Here is a 23,491-nt window from a genome sequence, read left to right on the forward strand (position 1 = left end):
TATGCTGTAGTCTCAGTGGACCTGCCCGTAACAGAAAGGAACCATTTATCTCAACCTGTGAAGACCCAAATATTTTGTCAGTAATCTGTGCCATTGCTCACTTCCTTGTAACATCTGGTCTTACCTTCTGCAGTGCGCTGTACATGGGGCTGCCCTTGATGACAGAAGCTTCAGTTCATTTCAAATGCAGCAGTGAAGCTGTCTAGTATGATTATGCAGACTACATATCACCAGAGTTGAAACTGCTTCATGGGCATCCCAGACATTTTCAGGTACAGCACACAGAGCTGATGTTAACATTTAAAGTCCTACCCAGTTTGAAACCAGGAATCTCAAGGACTAAGTGCTCCAAACATGTGCCCCTCCACTTTCAAAACCCACAAAGGAACTGCAAAAGTGAGAGACACATTATGGGCCAGAACTAAAATAAAATAAACCTGTTATATTAGCAACACCTGTGTAGAGCTGATGTTTCATCTCCAAGTAGGGCAAAGAAAAATGTTTGTCTGAAATGTAGAAAGCTGCTACCAGTCATGGGCACAGCACTGAGCATGATGAATCTGACTTTTTTATTTAAACAAGGCAGTGTCCTGCATCCTATGAATTCATTTGTCAATGTTCAACAGACAACACACTGCCCACAACAGGCTATGCATGTTAAGCTTTCATTAAATCCCACTTGTTCTCCTATCCAGCCATAAAGATGCACCAACAAATACTGTACTGGGTGAAACTGCAGTGGGAGAGAGAAATCAATGCTTACATCTTTCCAGTGAATCGGTGGGACTTAATTCTAGCAGAGAAGGCCCACTGTGTGTACATTTTTGAAAGGCTACTTATTAAGCTGATATTGCCTTCTACAGTTGGGTCAGATCTCCTCCCCTTTTGCATATACACTTGTAATTTTTATTCAGCTATGTAGACGGAAATTATATATCATTAGTGGTGTTTAAGTCTTTCTGAAGAACAGAATGCCACCAAACAGGACAGTCCTTGAGAGTTTCAGGGGAGGGGGGAAATAGACCACACTTGCAAGATCTAGCCAGCTTTCCAGGATGCTGCTGATAGTTTCACTTGCTTCCTTCACAACCAGACATTGTTCCAATCATTGTGTGCTTCACAGTGTAATCCTATGCATGACTACGCAGGAACAGAGCATATTATTTTCAGTTGGGCTTATTCCCAGGAATGTGTTACAGGATTGCAAACTCAGCAGGGAGAATCTTTTTTGAACATTTTCTTCTTCTGCGAAATGTGCCTCTGTGAGCCTTCAAGGAAGCACAGAATATGGGTAGCTCACAACACATTGGGGAAGTGGCCTGAGTCATCTTTTACGGTTCTAGTGTTGCAACCTCAGTGAGATTGCTGGGTGCTATCTATGGAAGGAGGTTCTTTGTTTCCTACTCCCAAAAGGGCCATTGGAATCAGGTGGTGACTGCCATCTGCTTCCTCCTCCACATCACTGGAGCTGAGACTATATTGTGGGGTGACTGTTAGCTTAATCCTCCCTAGTCCTTTGCTGGGGTGACCTTAAATATACCAGCACAGGCCATGCAGGAAACTGGACCTGTTGGTAAAGTATGGGAGATATCCCAGTCCCAAGCAACACCATTTTGTTGTCCTGGCAATGGATTTGCCCAAAGCTTCATTTCCATTCATCTTGGTGATGTCACCTCGTATAGCTGCAGCTCCCTTTGTTGAGCCATTGGATTGGGCCAGACCAGAAGTGATCTTCGGATCAGCAGCCACTGTACACCCTCAAGTTATCTTATTTTGGGGAGGAGAAGCAGGAAATGGTTGCATCTCTGTGGCTCCTTGCCACAGTCCCACCCTCTAAAATTGAGTGTTGGGCGGGTTAGGACAGACAAAAGAAAATATTTCTTTACTCAGCGTGTGGTCGGTCTGTGGAACTCCTTGCCACAGGATGTGGTGCTGGCATCTAGCCTAGACGCCTTTAAAAGGGGATTGGACAAGTTTCTGGAGGAAAAATCCATTACGGGGCACAAGCCATGATGTGTATGCGCAAACTCCTGATTTTAGAAATGGGTTATGTCAGAATGCCAGATGGAAGGGAGGGCACCAGGATGAAGTCTCTTGCTATCTGGGGTGCTCCCTGGGGCATTTGGTGGGCCGCTGTGAGATACAGGAAGCTGGACTAGATGGGCCTATGGCCTGATCCAGTGGGGCTGTTCTTATGTTCTACCTCCAGCATTTCAGTCCTTAGTGACACACATTCCTTTCACCAGTCCTTTCCTGAAGTATTTTTAATATGTTTGCCTATTTTATTTATTTAATAGATTTGTATTCCGCCTTTCACCCAAGGCGGCTAACAATCAAGTTAAAATACAAACAAACAATGATACAATGAACATTAAAAATACAAAACACTGAAAAACAATTAAAACAAGATAAATATATAGCAGCAGATTAAAAGCACACAGTAAAAGACAATTTATAAGTTTATAAAAACAGCCCTTATTTCGCCTCAAAGGCTTTCCTGAATAAAAAAGTCTTCAGGCCCTACCGGAACATTAATAACGAGGAAGCTGTTCTCAGTTCAAAGGGGAGGGAATTCCATAGTGCAGGTGCCACCACTGAAAAGGCCGTGTTTATGGCCGCCATTCCCTTCACCACTCTCAATGATGGTACAACCAGCAGGGCCTCTTCTGATTACGGGCCCCTTAGAGAAAGGACCGGACTATTTGGAAGAAGGCGGTCTCTCAGATACGCTGGTCCCAAGCCATTTAGGGCTTTAAAGGTCATAACCAGCACCTTGAATTCAGCCCGGAGACGAATGGGCAGCCAGTGCGGTCGCCGGCGCAGCAGCGTGACAGAGTCAAACCGCTGACCCCCAGCAACTACCCGAGCCGCCGCATTCTGCACTAGCCGTAGCTTCTGGACCATCTTCAGGGGCAGCCCCATGTAGAGCACGTTACAATAATCTAATCTTGATGTCACCATAGCATGGACCACCGTGGCCAGATTCGCCCGAAACAGGTACGGCTGCAGCTGGCGCACCAGCCGAAGCTGGGCAAAGGCGCTCCTAGCCACAGCCGACACCTGGACATCCAGGAGGAGCTGAGAGTCCAGGAGAACCCCCAAGCTGCGAGCCTGCTCTTTCAGGGGGGGTGCAACCCCATTCAGAGCAGGGTGATAGTCCAGCACCAACATCGTGGATTTCTGCACCAGGAGAACCTCTGACTTCTCCAGATTTAATTTCAGCTTGTTCGCCCTTAGGCAGATCCCAACTGCCTCCAGGCAATGCTCCAGGACAGAGACAGCCACCCTGGAGTCAGGTGGAAAGGAGAGATAGAGCTGGGTGTCATCAACATACTCATGGCACCCAACTCCGAATCCCCCGATGACCTCTCCCAGCGGCTTCATATAGATGTTAAACAACATAGGGGACAATATAGAACCCTGCAGCACCCCACATCTCAAGGGCCAAGGTGCCGAATAGGAGTCCCCCAGTACCACCATCTGGGATCTGTTGGCCAAGAAGGATCGGAACCACTGCAAAACAGTACCCCTGATCCCCTGATCCCTGATCAGCCAACTATCCCAGAAGGACACCACGGTCGATGGTGTCGGAGGCCGCTGAGAGGTCCAAAAGGACTAGCAAGGATGTACTCCCACCATCCAGCCCTCGGAGTAGGTCATCCACCAAGGCGACCAAGGCCGTCTTTGTCCCAAAGTCAGGCCTGAAGCCAGATTGAAAGGGATCCAGATAAGCCGCTTCATCCAGGATCCTCTGGAGCTGAGACGCCACCACCCGCTCGATCACTTTGCCCAGAAACAGGAGGTTCGAGACTGGTTGATAATTATCCAATATAGAGGGGTCCAGAGAGGGCTTTTTCAAGAGGGGGCGAACCACTGCTTGCTTTAATGCCAGAGGCATCACCCCATAAGAACATAAGAACAGCCCCACTGGATCAGGCCATAGGCCCATCTAGTCCAGCTTCCTGTATCTCACAGCGGCCCACCAAATGCCCCAAGGAGCACACCAGATAACAAGATAACAGATAACAACCCCCTCCCTCAAAGATGAATTTACTACCGTCTCTGTCCACTTAGCCAGTCCCTCCTGGACAGATCTAACCAGCCATGCTGGGCACAGATCCAGCAGGCAGGCAGATGGCCACACACTCCGAAGGATCCTGTCCACAGTGACATATTGGTTCATCTGCTGCTTCAGTGCCTTTTCCTCATTTATTCAGTTGGCCTTCTCTGGTGTATGGCCAATCAAGATTTGCCTACATCAGGTTGTCAAACTCATTTCACACAGTGGGCCGAATAGAATTCATGATGCCTGCTGAGGGCCGGAATTGATGTCATTAGGCAGGAAGTGATGTCATTAAACAGGTCAAAATCAGAAATAAGCACTCTGTTCTCATGTAGGAACTCATTAGCTGCAAATGACAGAAGAGAAAACACACTAATCTTGACCATACTTCAAGATATGGGAGAGGCCAATTATCACGCGGGCCACCTTTTCAGCAGTGACACCTCAGCATTGCTCAGCAGCTGAGAGCCCAAAGGCCAGATAAAAACCTTCTACAGGCCGCATCTGGCCCCAGGGCCTTATGTTTGACACCTCGGCCTACATGATGGCATCATTGGTAACAAAGCAGGCTTACGATAAAAGCCCACATTCTTCAATTGTCTCTAAGACATTGTTCAAATCCACTTGGCTACATGGTGACCTTGCTGTTCATCGGAAGCACAGTAGAAGGTAGGTAGGTTGTTTGTTTTGATGGCCCCAACAGTCATTAAAGACTGAACAGCAATGAATCAATATAAAAATGTAAACTTGGGGAAAGAGGCTTTGGGGAAACTCCTTCTCAATATTTGTTTTCATGCCAAAATTCAAACATGTAGAAAATAAGTCACAACACTAATTCAAATTGTTCCCAGTTGAATTATAAGCAGTATGTAGTTAAAGGTGATATGACAGCTGGAAAATTGGTGTTATGTGGCAACTGACTTAAATAAACACACCTGTGAAAGCTGCAGAAACTATGTCCAGAACGGAGTTCTTGGCCCAATGCTCTAAAGAAACAGCAGGCACATATCCAATGGCCCCCTTGCCCAATGCCCAATCCAACCAGCCAGTCAGCATCCATGCATCCAAAGGCCTTCCCAGCCCAAGAACTTTCCAGAAACAAGCCAATACAAGTTACACACAAAAGGAATGCTATCATATGCAACCCAAATGGTGTGAGTTAACACATAGCCCTACTGTTCTGCTTTCTATATTATGGACAAAATTGTAGTCTGGAGACTTCCTGCTTGTAAACCAAGATCGTTCCACTTGGTGCTTCTTTTACAGATCCCTGGTTATCAATCACAGGTCCTGCTTTATGTTTTATATAACTATTAACACCCATAATGATACAGCTGTTTTCTTTTCATTACCTATGCGCCCCCTTATTATGAAAGCAAAGGCAGTACCTGAATTATGTATGCAGCACCAGCAAGAGGGAAGGGGAGGGTGGAAAAATAATGAAAATAAAAGGTACTTATAAGGCTTCTGCTTCTTCCAAAATGACTCTCCACGTTGAAGCAACACTATGCTCTCCACATTCCATTTTAATTTCCCTCCACTTTCCTGGGAGAAGGAAGCTGACAGCATTTATTCAAAAAGTGCCACACTTACATTTTAATAGCTATCAAACCCTATAAAGCTTTGAGCAACTTTTCTAATGGAGTGACATTAACATGCGAGCAGCACCGTTTAAAACTGCACTGGCAAACAGCTCCGGCAGTAAGTAAGAAGAAAGAGAAGGTTTGGAAAACTAATTTGATTTCTGCCCTTCTTCAATAGGATCGCTTGCCATCAGAGGGGGTGCTCCTCGATCCAGTTTTCTCACAAGAGATGCAAAGCGCCTTTCTGGCAAGGGACACCTTTCACCAGGTAAACTTGGTGCACCAGCTGCAGCCTCCCTAATTCTCAATCAATGGCACTCATACCACCGGTGGCACTTAAGGTGGTACCCAGTGGTACGTGCAGGACCCTCAGACCCACCACCTGGCAGCAAGACCAGCAACACAACACAACAAACAGCAGTAGAAGGTTTGGTTCAGTGCATAGAGCTCCAGCATGCACTTTTCATGCACTCGAGAAAGCCCTCCAGTCCACCCCGAGCCTCTTACTGGTGTTTGTCACATTGTGTCTGGTCTCCTATTCCAGAAGTGGTGATAACATCATCACCAGTTACTTTGGGTGGTACTGCCAATAGGTGGCCCATGCTAAAAAGTATAGCAGGGGACAAACACTGAGAACCACTGCCCTAGACAGAGGTAGCCTGGTCCCACTCATCCATTCTCTGGTAGCCTCTAGGGTTAACTAGGAATATAGAAATCTGATTCCTATAGTTCTGTACTGTCTAGACAACTGACAGCAGATCGTCAGGGGTCTTTGCCACCCTACCTGAAAATGTCAAGGATTAAACCTGGACCTTTATGCCTGCAAAGTATTATCTCTGCCACTGAGCTACTTCTCCTCTCCTTCTGTAACTCCTGGTAACAGCCTCCTGTGTGCTGTGAGCCTGATCCAATGCCTCCCCCCCATGGTTGTTGCTATTTTTTAAAAAATATAAGTTTCTACGAGTTTGACTCCTATCTTTTAGGTTCATGTCATGTCTTTTGGCTCTCAGACTTTGCTCTTTTACTCTGTTATTTAAGGTTAAACCTGAGACTTCTACATGCAAAGCATATGCCTTACATAACCTCCACAATGGAGAAAAGACTCTATATCTAAATGGCCATCCATCCATGCAACAACTACTGCACACCTAAATAGCATAGGAGGGAGAAAGTTAAGCAACTAGCATTCTTTTTGAGATGCCGTATTTTTGCAGGCACAAAGTGTTTTTTCTGTTGTTATTTTGTTTGTTTTTTACAGCAGTCACTCAACCATGCAGTCCCTTATTGGAAACGGTACACTCAAGAGGACTGTACCACTTTTTTTTCCTGAATGTATATATTGGCTCCAAGATTGAGAACAATTCACATTTTCCATTTTTTTAAAGTGTTTTGTTTAAGAGATCAAATAAGCATTTCAATCCCGTCAAAGTTCTGTTTTCTTTTCCTTTTCTTTTCAACTTGAGAGTATTAAAAGGGAGAATCCACTTCGTTTTCTTTTATTTTGAAGGAAGGCCAAGGTGGCGAAACAAAACTATCTGCAAGTTGAACCCTTATATAGTAGGGTTTAAAAAAAACAACCACACACATACTGGGAAAATTGTAGCAGAAATGCAAACCTGTGACAATATTGCATGAATTATAATAATGGAAAATGCGACACCCTTAACTTTTCCTAGGCAGACAGTAAGGTTATTTATTACTTGGATGGGAGACCGCCTGGGAATACTGGGTGCTGTAGGCTTATACCATAGTCTTTCGAGACTGAAGGTTGCCAACCTTAGGAAATAAAATTAACAATGTAACCCACGTCTTCATTTAGTGGCAATACAGAGCCACACACAGTCATAACGATCATTATTTTGTCAAAACAGTACAAAACTGATCTCTTCTCCCAAACGGTTTGGTCTTTTCCAGTTACCTGGAAACTAAGTCATAATTTGCTGTGATGCCAACTGAGGCTTCAATGGTGAGACAATGCCAAACTTGCTCTCAGACTTTACACGTATGATTTGGGGTAGAGCGCTTATTTTTTTATTAAGGAAACATTCAGGCCCTTCATAGAGCAGGATCATGGCATGGGAAAATGGGAGGTTAGCCCCTGTCACCACCATGGTTCCAGTCCTGATGCCTCTCCACCACACAGCTGTTATTTGTCAGGGGGGAGCTCATAGTGGAACCAATGGGAAGATTTCATCCAGGGCAAACAGCAGCCTCAGAGAAGGTTCAGTTCACATCAGAACTTTGCTGGGGACAATGAGCTCATGCTTCATTCCCCCCTCACCCCCCCCCCCCCACACACACACTTATCGGGGTCCAAATCTAATTACAGCCAGTGCAATCTACTCTGGCTAAAATAATCTGGCTTTTATTTCCTGAATAAAAAACACACTAACCAAAACAGTGTGTGGTTCAGAGGCAGGCAAGAGCCAGTCTTCAAGAACCTCTAACCTGGACCTCCACTTCCACCTGAAATCTGCCCCTGCCATGGCAGAGCAAGTCCAGCTGGCCACTGCCCCACAGCTTGCAGGGTCCAAAATGTTGCCACCATCACACACCCATTGCAGCTGGAGAGAACAACTACAGCACAAAGACAAGCTGCAGAATTTGTGCTGTCTTCCATCTGCCGGCCCATGTCTCAATGCAGCGCTCAGGCCAAAAAGTTTGCCCACCCTGGTCCAATTTGTCTATTATAGTGCCTCATAAATTTTTCCATTGGAGATGCCACCAATCAGCCTGGCAAGACAGCCTGCATCTTTAAGAACATACCCTGAGAAAATGTTTATTTGCCTCTAAATTTTCTTTAATATGTGTCCCCATAGCACAGATCCGGGCAAAATGAAAGATTATTATACAAACACATGCACACAGATCTAGAGGAAGATACATTGCGGATGCAGAACATAACATAAGAACAGCCCCACTGGATCAAGCCATAGGCCCATCTAGTCCAGCTTCCTGTATCTCACAGCAGCCCACCAAATGCCCCAGGGAGCACACCAGATAGCAAGAGACCTCATCCTGGTGCCCTCCCTTGCATCTGGCATTCTGACATAACCCATTTCTAAAATCAGGAGGTTGCGCATACACATCATGGCTTGTACCCCGTAATGGATTTTTCCTCCAGAAACTTGTCCAATCCCCTTTTAAAGGCGTCTAGGCTAGACGCCAGCACCACATCCTGTGGCAAGGAGTTCCACAGACCGACCACACTCTGAGTAAAGAAATATTTTCTTTTGTCTGTCCTAACCCGCCCAACACTCAATTTTAGTGGATGTCACCTGGTTCTGGTGTTATGTGAGAGTGTAAAGAGCATCTCCCTATCCACTCTGTCCATCCCCTGCATAATTTTGTATGTCTCAATCATGTCTCAATCAGAAACGCTGTGGCCCCCTGTCATGACTAAGCAGATAAGGAATATGGCCACAATTCTTACCTTTGCTGTTTTATCTGTGAAATGATTTTCAGAAGACTGGTTCCCCTTGTCCTGATCATCACATGTAGCCCATTTGTCTGCTCCATTTGAAGCTGCTATCTAGAGATGAGAAGGGAAATCATTCAGATAAATCAGACAACATCCACCAACACACTCTTTGCTGTAACTTTCTGGGTCTTCCTAACTTGTGTAAGAAACAGACCTGACTCAGTCATTTTTCTTTCTCAAAACCCAAGACTGTCTCCAGGTTACAAGGGGTCTTGGGAAAATAGCCCTCCTGTGGCCCCCTGTCACCTAGGTGGGTCTCAAGAGAGTCCTTCACCACAGGCACATGAATCTGTGGGCACAAAGCTGGATTGGAGATAAAAATGGGTCCTTCTGAGGATCCTGGGATGTGGCAGCCAGACCCTATCCTGAAAGCCCCTATAGATCCATTGAATAACAAAAATTTGAAAGGATTTATATAATATAGGTATCTGTCCAAGGCTATGCTGATTCCTTAGAACAGGAGTTATTTCAAGTGTGAGATACTGGTTTTAGCTAACCTCAGAAGGTAAATATAGTAAGCAGGAATTTTCCAACAGAAAGAATAAATTTACAAATACTGCCTGTGAGGTGCTGGTCAACACAAAATATAAAAGCCAACCTAAAACCAAAAAAAAACCTCCAAAGTAAAAATCAAATTAACTCAAACAAATTAAGACTAAAACAAATTAAAGTAGCAGCAAGGTCATTCTGAACCTTGGGGGTCAGAGCTGAAAATACCTGGTTCTAGATACCTCAAGACCTGATCATAAGAAAAGCCCTGCTGGATCAGGCCAAGGTTCCATCTAGTCCAGCTTCCTGTATGTGACAGTGGTCCACCAGATGCCTCTGGGAGCACACAAACAAGAAACCTGTATCTTCTTGCTGCTCCCTTGTGCCTGCCATTCAGAGACAGGCTACCTCTAAAACCTGGAGTTTGCATAGACGCATCATGGCTTGTAACCTCTGATGGATTTCTCTCCATAAATCTTCCCAATCCCCTTTCAAAGGCATCGGGGCCAGGTGCCATCACAACATGACTTTTTTGTTGGCAACCTTAAGTCTCGAAAGACTATGGTATCGCGCTCTGAATGGTGGTTCTGGAACAGCATCTAGTGTGGCTGAAAAGGCCAATTCGGGAGTGACAATCCCTTCCACACCGGGAGCAAGTGCAGTCTGTCCCTGGTCTGTCTCCCTGGCTATGGGCCTTCCTTCTTTGCCTCTTTGCCTCAGACTGTTGGCCAAGTGTCTCTTCAAACTGGGAAAGGCCATGCTGCACAGCCTGCCTCCAAGCGGGCCGCTCAGAGGCCAGGGTTTCCCACCTGTTGAGGTCCACTCCTAAGGCCTTCAGATCCCTCTTGCAGATGTCCTTGTATCATCATGTGGCACATCACATCATCATGTGGCAAGGAATTTCACAGATTAAGTAATACTACGTCCCCTGACAATTCCTTCACAGATCCAAGACTAAACTGTCCCTAAACTGAGATAGCATCACGAGGCACCACCCACTGTATTGCTCCTGAGCACATAAAGCATCTCTGATCCTGGTAATAGCAGTGGTAGTTTTATACCACTTTCCGGGGGGAAAAAAGAATCACAAAGCAGATTAAATAACAAGTGGCTAGCATGAAATGGCTCCCTTCCATGGCATCCCTCCTTCTGTGCTTGTTTTATTTTTAAAAAATTGTATTTTATTCCAAGCCTTTGCACAACAACCCACTATAGTACATCGCTCAAAATATTGGTGGCATTTCATTAAAAGTATTTATTTAAAATATATAACCTGCTGTTTTCCTCCAAAGAGGCGAACACGAAGTAGCTAACATAAAATAATTTATAACAAAGCAACAAAAACACACACACACATCCAGAATAATATTACTAAAAGCAGCAAAAAAAAAAAAATGTAGTGGTGCCTCTGACCTTTTGTGCATTTTTCTTTAAGATAAATCACAATGTCAGGCAGCGGTCAATGAAGAATGTGCATACATTTAATGGAGTAACGTGATTTTACACATTTCTAGGAAATATTTTGCTTCTTAACCACATGCTGTAGAGTGGATGCTCTTTGGTATCTTGGCATAGCCTGGTGACAACAGGAATCTGTCAATGAATCTATCATCCAGATAATGAAAGGCTCCTAGGACTATGTGGAGCTGGGAGATATTGACTTTTATTAAATTAACTGCTTTGAAAATACATGTTATACAGATCATTAAAGCATTTAAACAGCTAGAGGGGGGAAAGCAAAATACACAGCCATGTACGCCTGAGTCACTAATTTCACAGCATATTAATGTAAATTAATTAATTTAGCAGAAGCACAGCAATGGCAGAGTCTACCAAGATAAAACACAGGGACGCAGGAGGAAATAGAGATACTAGAAAACCAGAAGGTGCATGCCTGTGTTATGGCTATAAATAAATCCAATGGAAGAAAGATTTGCTTGGCTTGGTTCAGTGTCCACATTGGTACGTGTTCTTTATTTCCCTGAGCAAGGAGACGGTCCAGGTACAGAGCTACCAGTAGCGTAGCTACAGCGGGGGCGGTGCAGCAAGTATTGCAGGTGCCACAATGTGCCGTATAACCTTCTAGGCAACACACAGACATTGCTGTTGCTGCCCAGAATGGCTCTAGTGGGAAGTGGGAGGGGGCGCTTACATGGCAGGTTGAGGCGCTTGCAATACGTAACACACCGCCACCCCCGTAGCTACACTACTAACTGCTATTCAGCTTTCCTTTAGAGGAGAGATCCTTGGAGGTTTTGGTAAATGTGATTTATTTACAAACATATAAGTAGACCTAGACAGAGGCATAGAGTTCAGTAAGTGCACTCCTAATAACGCAGGAGTCCCACTAATTTACCTTACAGCAGTGGCATCACTGGGGTTTGCATCACCCAGTGTGGGAGACCAGTGTGTCACCCCTATGATGGACTTCCTCCCAGGCAGTGGGCAGGGCAACACCCCGGACAGTGGGGGTAATGATGTACGGTCGCCCTGCCCTGCTGGTTTTTTGGCTATAACTTTTGATAGAATAGAGATATTTCAATGCAGTTTGTTTCATTGCATTCTGCATGAAATTACGCATCAATACATACATAACATGATGGTATTATTCAAAAATATCAAGATTTTAAAAATTTTGGCAAATAGTGGTGTCACCCCCCCGTGCATGTCACCCAGTGCAGCCCACACACCCCACACCCCCTAGCGACAACAGTGCTTTACAGCACAAGCCTAAACATGTCTACTCAGAAGTAAGTTTCATTGTGTTCAGTGGGGTTTACTCCCAGGAAATTGTGTACAGGACTGCAGCCTTAGAGTCAGACATCCTTGCAACACAATATTCTTTCATTCACCCTGTATGGTATTGGGGTCTCAGACTGAGGATTCTTGCAGTAGTGGACAAGAGGGGACTCCCAAGAGACTGCAGGCAAACCTGGGAAAGTAGCACCTAGTAACTAGCACACTCCCTCTTTCCTGCTCCCTCCTTGGTTGGACAAACAACTGAAAGCCTAATCCTGCGGTGGGTGGCACAGAGCTGTGCCACCAACCACAGTCTCAAACGTGCCACAAGGCACATTTGCGATGCTCACTGCCTGGCTCCCGCTGCTGCTAGCCCAGCGCTGGCTGGTGCTGGGCTAGTGTGAGGTGGTCACCCAGCTTCTGCGGCTCAGCAGTCTCCCAGACCGCAGAGCTGCGGAACAGGATGTGGGGGCGTGGACGGGGGCGGGGAGGAGGCATTCCAGGGGGAGGCCGGCAGGGGCAGAGAGAGGGCGGGCGAGAGGCGTGCCGGGGAGGTGTGACGCAAGGAGGGGGGTGGGCTGGAGGCATGCGGGAGGGAGGAATGGGAGGCAGCTCCGCGGAGCTCTGCGGGATCCAAGGCACTCGTGGAGGGCGGTAAAGTGGGTAGCTCCATTGTAGGGCTGCTTACCTTACCCAAGGGAAGGGGACAAACGTCCCCTTCTCCTGTGGCGCCTCCTGCGATAGCACGGGAGGCACTGGATTCGGTGGCAGCCCTCCTCCAGGATTGAGCTGCCTGTTGGGGGGGAAGCCTTCATAGAATGTGCCCACTGCCACCAGCCCAGGCTGTAAGACCAGCAGAGAAAGACTGTCTGGGCAAAAAAAAAAAAAAAAACTCCCTCTGTGAAGAACTCAAAACCCCATTGTTTCCTATTATAATCCCTCACAATAGCATCTGCAGAGCAAGAAGCATGATGATTATGCAATGAACCTCTACGTAACCAGGGACCAGGCAGAGCAGAGGTGAAAAGAGAACAGTTTATTTTTAAGTTTAAACTACAATAGGAGAAGAGGAGTGGGTCAAAAATTATAGCTGGGAGGACTTTGCCAGATGGTCTGAAAATAAACCAAGAACTCAGACTAGTGAGCAAATGAAAGCTTTTTCTGGGTTTTGTGTGTTTTTGTTGGAGGCCTGAGAGATCCATAAGTATTTTCCCCAAAAAAACTCCCTTGACAAATCCAGTAAAGACCCCAGAACAAGGAGAATCTCAGTTGCTGCTGGTGATCCCCCTTTAGAGATCAGGAGCATTGGTCAAATGTTTTTGGTGGGAGAGACTAGCTCCCCCATCTCAAGTAGGTGAAGTATATTCACACCATGCTTCTGCGTTCACGCCTTGCCTATGGTCTTCGGTTCAGGACACAGAACTGTTCCCAGCCATGGCCTTTTGCCACTGCCTGAATCACTTAAACCCTTCTCCTGTCTCTCCTACTAACTTCTCCCATTTTCCCAATTTTCTCTTCCTCTCTTGTACCCTAAAACATTCCCTTCCTTTTCCTAGATTCCTCTAGGAAGTCCACCAAATCTCCAACTGACTGCACTAACCCCCATTTCCCCCTCTTTTCTAACTGCTTTTCCCAGGGCTCTTTTGTTGCATAAAAGTTAGCTGCAGAATTCTCTAGTATAGATTATGTTTTTGTGAACCAATTCAGTTAGAACCCCCATTTTGGTTTTCAAGCACTTCTCCACTTTCAGCTCCATAATTATTATTATTATTATTATTATTAACAGTATTTATATACCGCTTTTCAACTAAAAGTTCACAAAGCGGTTTACAGAGAAAAATCAAATAACTAAATGGCTCCCTGTCCCAAAAGGGCTCACAATCTAAAGAGATGCAAAAGAATACCAGCAGATAGCCACTAGAACAGACACTGCTGGGGTGAGATGGGCCAGTTACTCTCCCCCTGCTAAAAAAAAAAAAAGGAGCACCCACTTGAAAAAGTGCCTCTTACCCAATTAGCAGGGTCTCTCACCACTGAGTAATACAGTCATACCATTGGCCATTACACTGGGTCCCTGCACATGATCATTTCCATTCCCCTTGTGCACATGTTATATGTGTTTTTTTAAGCACTGCTGGTGAGAAGTCTCAGGGGGAACAAAGAAATCCCCTTCACCTCACAATGGTCCCAAATGTAGCTTCTACTTTAAAAAGGAAGATGAAAGCACACTGATATTTCCAGCATCATGTGCAGTTTGTCCCTTAAATAGTACAATCTATGTCTCCCAAGCAAAATATTAGTCAAATCCCTGGAAGTCCAGTGTAAAATAAAATAACCTAAATGGCCATTCCAAGTGCAGATGTGACTTAATGAATGCTCCATTAGAATTGGCAACCACACACCGTGAAAGCTAATTTATATTTACTCCAGGACAAATTGACACTGAGAGATCATAGCCAGAAACTTAGTTCTATCACTATTGACGGTTTCCATGGAGTTAATCCAGATTCCCAAGTGTTTAAATAGTGTCCAGTCTGCCTGTACAAATGTAAGAAAGCACAGTCTTAAACAAGTCCAAGCAACCATAAACACAGAAAAAGAAATACAGGTGCAACCTATTTATCCACGGATTTTTTATCTGCAGATTCGTCTCAATGCAAATGGGGGGGGGGGAATGAATGTTACACACACCTTTGCCTCCTTTGCCCTTCACTGGTGTCTAAATCCATTTCCAGGCAGTGCAAAACACTGCAAAAAAGCTCCGCTTCACCCAGCCAGGGAAATAAGAACATAAGAACAGCCCCACTGGATCAGGCCATATGCCCATCTAGTCCAGCTTCCTGTATCTCACAGCGGCCCACCAAATGCCCCAGGGAGCACACCAGATAACAAGAGACCTCATCCTGGTGCCCTCCCTTGCATCTGGCATTCTGATATAGCCCATTTCTAAAATCAGGAGGTTGCACATACACATCATGGCTTGTAACCCATAATGGATTTTTCCTCCAGAAACTTGTCCAATCCCCTTTTAAAGGCATCCAGACCAGATGCCGTCACCACATCCTGTGGCAAGGAGTTCCACAGACCCACCACACACTGAGTAAAGAAATATTTTCTTTTGTCTGTCCTAATCCTCCCAACACTCAATTTAAGTGGATGTACCCTGGTTCTGGTGTTATGTGAGAGTGTAAAGAGCATCTCTCTATCCACTTTATCCTTCCCATGCATAATTTTGTATGTCTCAATCATGTCCCCCCTCAGGCGTCTCTTTTCTAGGCTGAAGAGGCCCAAACGCCGTAGCCTTTCCTCATAAGGAAGGTGCCCCAGCCCCGTAATCATCTTAGTCGCTCTCTTTTGTACCTTTTCCATTTCCACTATGTCTTTTTTGAGATGCGGTGACCAGAACTGCACATAATACTCCAGGTGTGGCCTTACCATCGATTTGTACGACGGCATTATAATATTAGCTGTCTTGTTCTCAGTACCTTTTCTAATGATCCCAAACATAGAATTGGCCTTCTTTACTGCCACTGCACATTGGGTCGACACTTTCATCGACCTGTCCACCACCACCCCAAGATCTCTCTCCTGATCTGTCACAGACAGCTCAGAACCCATTAGCCTATATGTGAAGTTTTGATTTTTTGCCCCAATGTGCATGACCTTACATTTACTGACATTGAATAGCTCTTGAGCCATGGAAGAGGTTCCCCTTGTGAAGGAACAGTGAGACTCCTGGAGCCCCTGAGCCAGCAAAGAGGCTGAAGAGGGGGCGGAAAACCTCTGTAGCCAGAACATGTGCAGCAAGGTGGAGTGCTCTCTCTCTCTCTCTCTCTCTCTCTCTCTCTCTCTCTCTCTCTCGCACACACAGGGGCAGTAGCAGCAGAGAGGATTGCTTTAAAAAAACCCAGGGAGTGTTTGCCAAATTCCCTCCCCCCTATGGTGCAGGCTCTCTGTGCTCCAGCCTACGGAAACAAAACAGCCCAGCAAACAAGTCTTCACAGCAAGCAAAGTATGAGATTTAGGCTTCACACTTTCCTGGGAGTAAGCCCCATTAACTAGAATGGGACTTACTTCTGAGTAGAAATGCATAGGACTGGACTCTTAAAAGCTCAGCATCCCACATGTGAAAGAAGGGGGGCAGCTGGCAACAGGGAGGGTTGAGTACGGAGCGGGGAAGGGGATTGATAACAGCTGCCTTAGTTTCTTTCCAGCCCCAAGTGTCAGGCTGCAGCGTATTTGCTTAACTCTATGGAATTTAGCACAACGAGTTTTTTGTTAATTGTGCTGGGTCACGGAAGGGAACTAACGTGGATAAATAGGCTCCATCTGTATGTGATTTAAAGTAGTATGCATGATTGCAAATGGAATTCTAAATAGCAAAGATACATGTATCCTCCTTGCCTAGGTCATTCTTTTTAGGCCCAGACACATAAATCACTCACTGTCTAGGTACACCAAATGCCATAACAACTTGATGCATTTGTTCTCTTTGGTCATTTTTTCATTGCAGCAATTTTTCCTCTCTTACCAGTAATCTAACACTATGGTAGGGCACACTAGACGCTGTGCCAGAACCACCATCCAGAATGTGATACCATAGTCTTTTGGTTCCACTAAATCCAGGAGGGTGCCCGCATGGCTAACAAGCCAAGTTAGAGAGGCTGTAAAGGGCAAGGAAGCTTCCTTCCGTAAATGGAAGTCTTGCCCTAATGAGGAGAGTAAAAAGGAACATAAACTGTGGCAAAAAAAAAATGTAAGAAAGTGATACGGGAGGCCAAGTGAGACTATGAAGAACGCATGGCCAGCAACATTAAGGGGAATAATAAAAGCTTCTTCAAATATGTTAGAAGCAGGAAACCCGCCAGAGAAGCGGTTGGCCCTCTGGATGGTGAGGGAGGGAAAGGGGAGATAAAAGGAGACTTAGAGATGGCAGAGAAATTAAATGAGTTCTTTGCATCTGTCTTCACGGCAGAAGACCTCGGGCAGATACCGCTGCCCGAACGGCCCCTCCTAACCGAGGAGTTGTCAGATAGAGGTTAAAAGAGAAGATGTTTCAGACCTCATTGATAAATTAAAGATCAATAAGTCACCGGGCCCTGATGGCATCCACCCAAGAGTTATTAAGGAATTGAACTATGAAGTTGCAGATCTCTTGACTAAGGTATGCAACTTGTCCCTCAAAACGGCCACGGTGCCAGAAGATTGGAGAAGAGCAAATGTCACGCCTATTTTTAAAAAGGGAAAGAGGGGGAACCCGGGAAACTATAGGCCGGTCAGCCTAACATCCATACCGGGTAAGATGGTGGAATGCCTCATCAAAGATAGACGAACAAGCCTTGCTGTGGGAGAGTCAGCATGGCTTCTGTAAGGGTAAGTCTTGCCTCACGAACCTTACAGAATTCTTTGAAAAGGTCAACAGGCATGTGGATGTGGGAGAACCCGTGTACATTATATATCTGGACTTTCAGAAGGCGTTTGACACGGTCCCTCACCAAAGGCTACTGAAAAAACTCCACAGTCAGGGAATTAGAGGACAGGTCCTCTCATGGATTGAGAACTGGTTGGAGGCCAGGAAGCAGAGAGTGGGTGTCAATGGGCAATTTTCACAATGGAGAGAGGTGAAAAGTGGTGTGCCCCAAGGATCTGTCCTGGGACCGGTGCTTTTCAACCTCTTCATAAATGACCTGGAGACAGGGTTGAGTAGTGAAGTGGCTAAGTTTGCAGACGACACCAAACTTTTCCGAGTGGTGAAGACCAGAAGTGATTGTGAGGAGCTCCAGAAGGATCTCTCCAGACTGGCAGAATGGGCAGCAAAATGGCAGATGCGCTTCAATGTCAGTAAGTGTAAAGTCATGCACATTGGGGCAAAAAATCAAAACTTTAGATATAGGCTGATGGGTTCTGAGCTGTCTGTGACAGATCAGGAGAGAGATCTTGGGGTGGTGGTGGACAGGTCGATGAAAGTATCGACCCAATGTGCGGCAGCAGTGAAGAAGGCCAATTCTATGCTTGGGATCATTAGGAAGGGTATTGAGAACAAAACGGCTAGTATTATAATGCCATTGTACAAATCGATGGTAAGGCCACACCTGGAGTATTGTGTCCAGTTCTGGTTGCCGCATCTCAAAAAAGACATAGTGGAAATGGAAAAAGTGCAAAAGAGAGCGACTAAGCTGATTACGGGGCTGGGGCACCTTCCTTATGAGGAAAGGCTACGGCGTTTGGGCCTCTTCAGCCTAGAAAAGAGACGCCTGAGGGGGGACATGATTGAGACATACAATATTATGCAGGGGATGGACAGAGTGGATAGGGAGATGCTCTTTACACTATCACATAATACCAGAACCAGGGGACATCCACTAAAATTGAGTGTTGGGCGGGTTAGGACAGACAAAAGAAAATATTTCTTTACTCAGCGTGTGGTGGGTCTGTGGAACTCCTTGCTACAGGATGTGGTGCTGGCGTCTAGCCTAGATGCCTTTAAAAGGGGATTGGACAAGTTTCTGGAGGAAAAATCCATTATGGGTTACAAGCCATGATGTGTATGTGCAACCTCCTGATTTTAGAAATGGGTTATGTCAGAATGCCAGATGCAAGGGAGGGCACCAGGATGAGGTCTCTTGTTATCTGGTGAGCTTCCTGGGGCATTTGGTGGGCTGCTGTGAGATACAGGAAGCTGGACTAGATGGGCCTATGGCCTGATCCAGTGGGTCTGTTCTTATGTTCTTATGAGACTGAAGGTTGTCATCAACAGATAGGGCAGATCTTGAGTGACTTCCTGTGTATTGCCCTCACCTGGGTCTGCGGAGGTAATAATAATAATAATAATAATAATAATAATAATAATAATAATAATAATAATAATAATAATAATAAAACTTTATTTTTATCCCGCCCTTCTCCCTAACGGGACCCAGGGCGGCTAACAACATATTAAAAAATCAGATTTTAAAAACATTAATACATAGCAGATAAAAACATTTAAAAACACATTACAGAGGCCATAAAAACAGTAGTCAGATCAAAAGACAGAATAAAAGAGCAAGTCACTGAGGAATCAAGCCTGTAAAAAAACTAAAAGATGTATAAAAATGTTAAGAAGGCCAGAAATCAGAAGGCTTGTTTAAACAACAGTGTTTTCAGGCCTCGCCGAAAACTCTCAAGAGAGGGAGCCATTCTCAAATCAAGGTGAAGTTGTCATAGTTTCTTCTAATCAGCCTTCCTTTTACAAAAGGGAGTTTGCAGCCCACAACCACTTCTTAAGTTGCTCTGTGTATGCTTGGGTCACACTGGATGCTTTTTACAGATAGGCAGGTCCAAAAGTGACTGGCAGGAGTTGCCTTGAGTTGAGGCACATGAGAACTCTGACAGAAACATCCATGTGGCCCAAGGACACATCTGGGCAAGTGGACAGAGAGGTGTAAACAAAATATGTGAATATTTAGCACTTGCATGTGTGTTCAAAACACCTCACCTCATCTTGTAATCCTTTCAACAAACCAGGTAAGCAAACCAGGTAAGGTAAGCATCTGCAAGAGGGATCTGAAGGAGTGGACTTCAACAAGTGGGAAACCCTGGCCTCTGAGCGGCCCGCTTGGAGGCAGGCTGTGCAGCATGGCCTTTCCCAGTTTGAAGAGACACTTGGCCAACAGTCTGAGGCAAAGAGGCAAAGAAGGAAGGCCCATAGCCAGGGAGACAGACCAGGGACAGACTGCACTTGCTCCCGGTGTGGAAGGGATTGTCACTCCCGAAATGGCCTTTTCAGCCACACTAGATGCTGTTCCAGAACCACCATTCAGAGCGCGATACCATAGTCTTTCGAGACTGAAGTTTGCCAACTACCTACCTAAGCAAGTATTGTTAATATCACTGCAGCTGGGAGACAAGCAGCACAATCCTCTGCCTTCCTACTCAGAGGTAAGCCCCACTGAATGCAACAGGATTTATTCCCAGGAAAGTGTTAGCCAAAAGCAACCAAGTAAGTTCATAACAGAAGTGAAATTCAAACTGGGCACTTCCCCATTTGGGGCTCAGTAACTTAGCCACAGTGTTACACACAGCTCTGCCTATGCTACCTTAGGGGTTGTCGTAAGTCCAGTTAAATAGAGCAGAATGGGTTCACACTGCCCCCCTAACTTGAGGGCCTTAAAGAGTTGAATAGAGGGGAATAGTTCAAGGGTGGGTGGGTAGAAAGAAAAAACCAGCTGTAAATATAGAAAACACAACAAGAAGTATTAGTGCTTCCAGTGTGTTTTTGTTAGTATTGTGTTTATGAAAGAAAAATATTATACCTGTATAAAGAACACCTTCACAGAGTCCTGCTCAACAAATATCTGACTATAGTAACACCCTTAAACAAGAGTGTTCGTTCTGCTGCTGGGGGGTCTCAGAGTTGGCCTTCCAGGGTTCCTAGCCCATCAGCCTTCCTGCTGCTCTGCACTCCTTGTGGGCCAATCCAGCCCTTCAATACCTCAGCAACTACCCCTACGGGAGGATGTTGCATTCTACCCAAGGTCCCTTCCTTCTCCTGGGCTGGCCTCAGGGTCTGCCCAAAACTCAACAGCCCAGGTACCCTCTGGCTAGAGACTGCTCTTCTCATTGGCCTTGCTCAGGTGATTATATTCCTGGGGTTAATGGTTAGCCCTACCCCTTCACCCTTCTTAATAGCATTCCCACTGCTGCTACTGCTTCTCTGCTTGCAGGGAGATAGTTGGGTTGGCTGCCTTCCTTTCCTTGTTTCCTAGCAAAGAGATCTGGCTTTGGAAAAGGTACAGTAGCTCTCTCCAAGCCAGCTCTGTTGGTCTGCTTTTACATCTTTGTAGCCACAGCACAGCTCTTTTGCCTTAACTCACAACTATGCACAATCCTGTTCTCATGCATACATATGTATTCGGTGACCATATGAGGACAGCAGCAGGCTCATGCCTGCTATCAGCACCCCCAATTTCTACTCAAGCCACTGGTCATATCCCCAACAGACTGCATGTTTCATTTTGTAAGCAAGGAGCTAAGCTGCACATGTAAAAGGCTTCTCTATGTGAGTTGTAGCATTGGCCAATCAAGGTTCCAAACCACAGGGACAGCTGTAAGCTATAAGCACAAACATGGAACACCCAGGGATGTGGTCAGCAGACATGCTGGGCATAGTTAGTGGGCATGATCCTGTCCCACTGGTGCACTGAATGTATTGGTTCTGAACTAAATTCACACTCCTCTCCCTAAAATTACGATTCCTTCCTTTAGCTCTTGGCAAGGGCAGAGTGGATGATCATCCACTTCGTACTCTCCATAAAACGCCTAAGACCACAGTTGGTTGGCTGGTTGGCAACCTTCAGTCTCGAAAGACTATGGTATAAGCCTACAGCACCTGGTATTCCCAAGGGGTCTCCCATCCAAGTACTAACCAGGCCTGACTCTGCTTAGCTTCTGAGATCAGACAAGATGTGCAGGGTAACAGTAAGTGCTGCACAAAAGCATCTTAAAGGCATCAGTCTGATGCAACCAGACTGGCTGCTTAGCGCAGCAAGTCCTTTTCAAGGGTTTATGAGGATGAAGCTGCTTGTGGTCATCTTAAAATTGCTTTCAGTAATGGTACCATCATGTTGAACAAACTCATTAACACAAGCTGCCAGGAAACCAGTGATAGAGCAGACAGGATGCATGCAAGGGGTGGTTACCACTACATCGCAGGCATTTGTGCAAAATTGTAAGCAAAACTTGCAATATCCTAACAAAAAGGACCCAGTGGCCTACCCCAAGGAGGTCCAGAAAGCTGTGGATACTTCTTGTTTTACTCTCAGCAATGAACAGATTGTTCAGCGGCTTGTTCTGTAAAATACACCCCTAATTCAAAAACAGAATTTAAAATTAAGAAGACAGATTAGACAAGTGAGTTGATCCTTAAAAATACTGAGGTCACTACAAGTCCCATGGAAAAGTACGGGGTTTGTGCCAGCAGAGATCTTGAGGAATGGAAGCAACAGAGAATGGAACCATTTCCTTGGGGGCCAAAAACAGATCTTGGATAGAACTATATATAAAATCAAGTCTGAATTCATCCCTAGGCCAGTGGTGTCAAGTAACAGAATCTAGTATGTGCTCCTGAACAACAGTGCCAATAACTCTGAGCCAAACCAGATGTAGGGGGTTCCATGATTTGACATGACATCTTGTTCAAAAAGCAACCACTACTGAGCCCAGTTTGGATGCAGCTGCAACATGATGAGAAGGGAGATTAAATCCTTACTTCCTGTGCTACAGCTTCAATCCACACTCGCCCCTGTTACATGGTCAGTATTTTAGTTCTGTTTATTTCTGCTAATTCAAGTTGTGTAGGAGACTCGCATTTAACTATATGTACTTGGTGCTGAGCGCCTGAATGGAGAGCAAAGAGCCACACTGGTGCAATGACTATCACAAAGGCTATTGGAACAAGGCCACAGATCCACAAGCCAAAGAGGCCACCTGTTCTGACCTTACTTTGGAAAAATGTCATGACCCATCCCCCCACAATACACACTCTAGAATGCCACACTTTGGAATTCAACACTCCAGATCTTGTTTACCGTTTAAATCTTAATGCAGTGTTCACGCTTCCAAAACGGAGATGAAGACTTCCAGCTCTAAATCCTGCTGGAACAGCAGTTTTAATCATTTAGGACTGTAGTCATCAGTCACCGCAATGACTTCCACATCAGGTGGAGGGGGTGGCCGGTAAGTAAGGGATGGCCCCAGGGTGCAGAACCCCCAGGAATGCCGCTGTCCCTTGCTTCCCAGAAAGGACATCACAACAAAAGGAAGATCAGCCATCAACCAGAGACCGCAGAACGGAGGGAAAGTACACTCAGGCCTCTGCTGTTGGCCAAAGGACTAAGGACTGTAGGGTTGGGTGTATATATATATTGGTTGTCCTATGTTATTGAAATCTGTTGTAAGATGCCTTGAAGAACGCTTTATCAAGGCAAGGGACAAGTCTTCTAAATTAGAAAACAAAGTAAAAAAAAACCCATTATCATTCTGTACATGCAAGAATGGTAAGCGGATAAGGCCGGGCAGCCCGGTCCTAAGCTGCCCATTGCGCTGGAACTGCCGTTGCGCCAAAACAGCTCCCCCAGCATGCCTCCTGCCTACCCT

The 23,491-nt window shown here is 45.6% G+C and overlaps 1 protein-coding gene across 1 annotated transcript in view; it reads right to left on the bottom strand.

Moving 5' to 3' along the window:
* Nucleotides 1-23,491, bottom strand: part of DLG2 (discs large MAGUK scaffold protein 2) — a 1,048,787-nt gene that overhangs the window by 883,657 nt on the left and 141,639 nt on the right. Inside the window, exon 5 of the mRNA XM_066618862.1 lies at nt 9,080-9,178. Within this exon, the coding sequence (XP_066474959.1) occupies nt 9,080-9,178 (99 nt within the window). The remainder of the gene's footprint in view (nt 1-9,079; nt 9,179-23,491) is intronic.

This window comes from Tiliqua scincoides, chromosome 3, assembly GCF_035046505.1.
Source record: "Tiliqua scincoides isolate rTilSci1 chromosome 3, rTilSci1.hap2, whole genome shotgun sequence".
Classification (NCBI taxonomy): Eukaryota; Metazoa; Chordata; class Lepidosauria; order Squamata; family Scincidae; genus Tiliqua; species Tiliqua scincoides.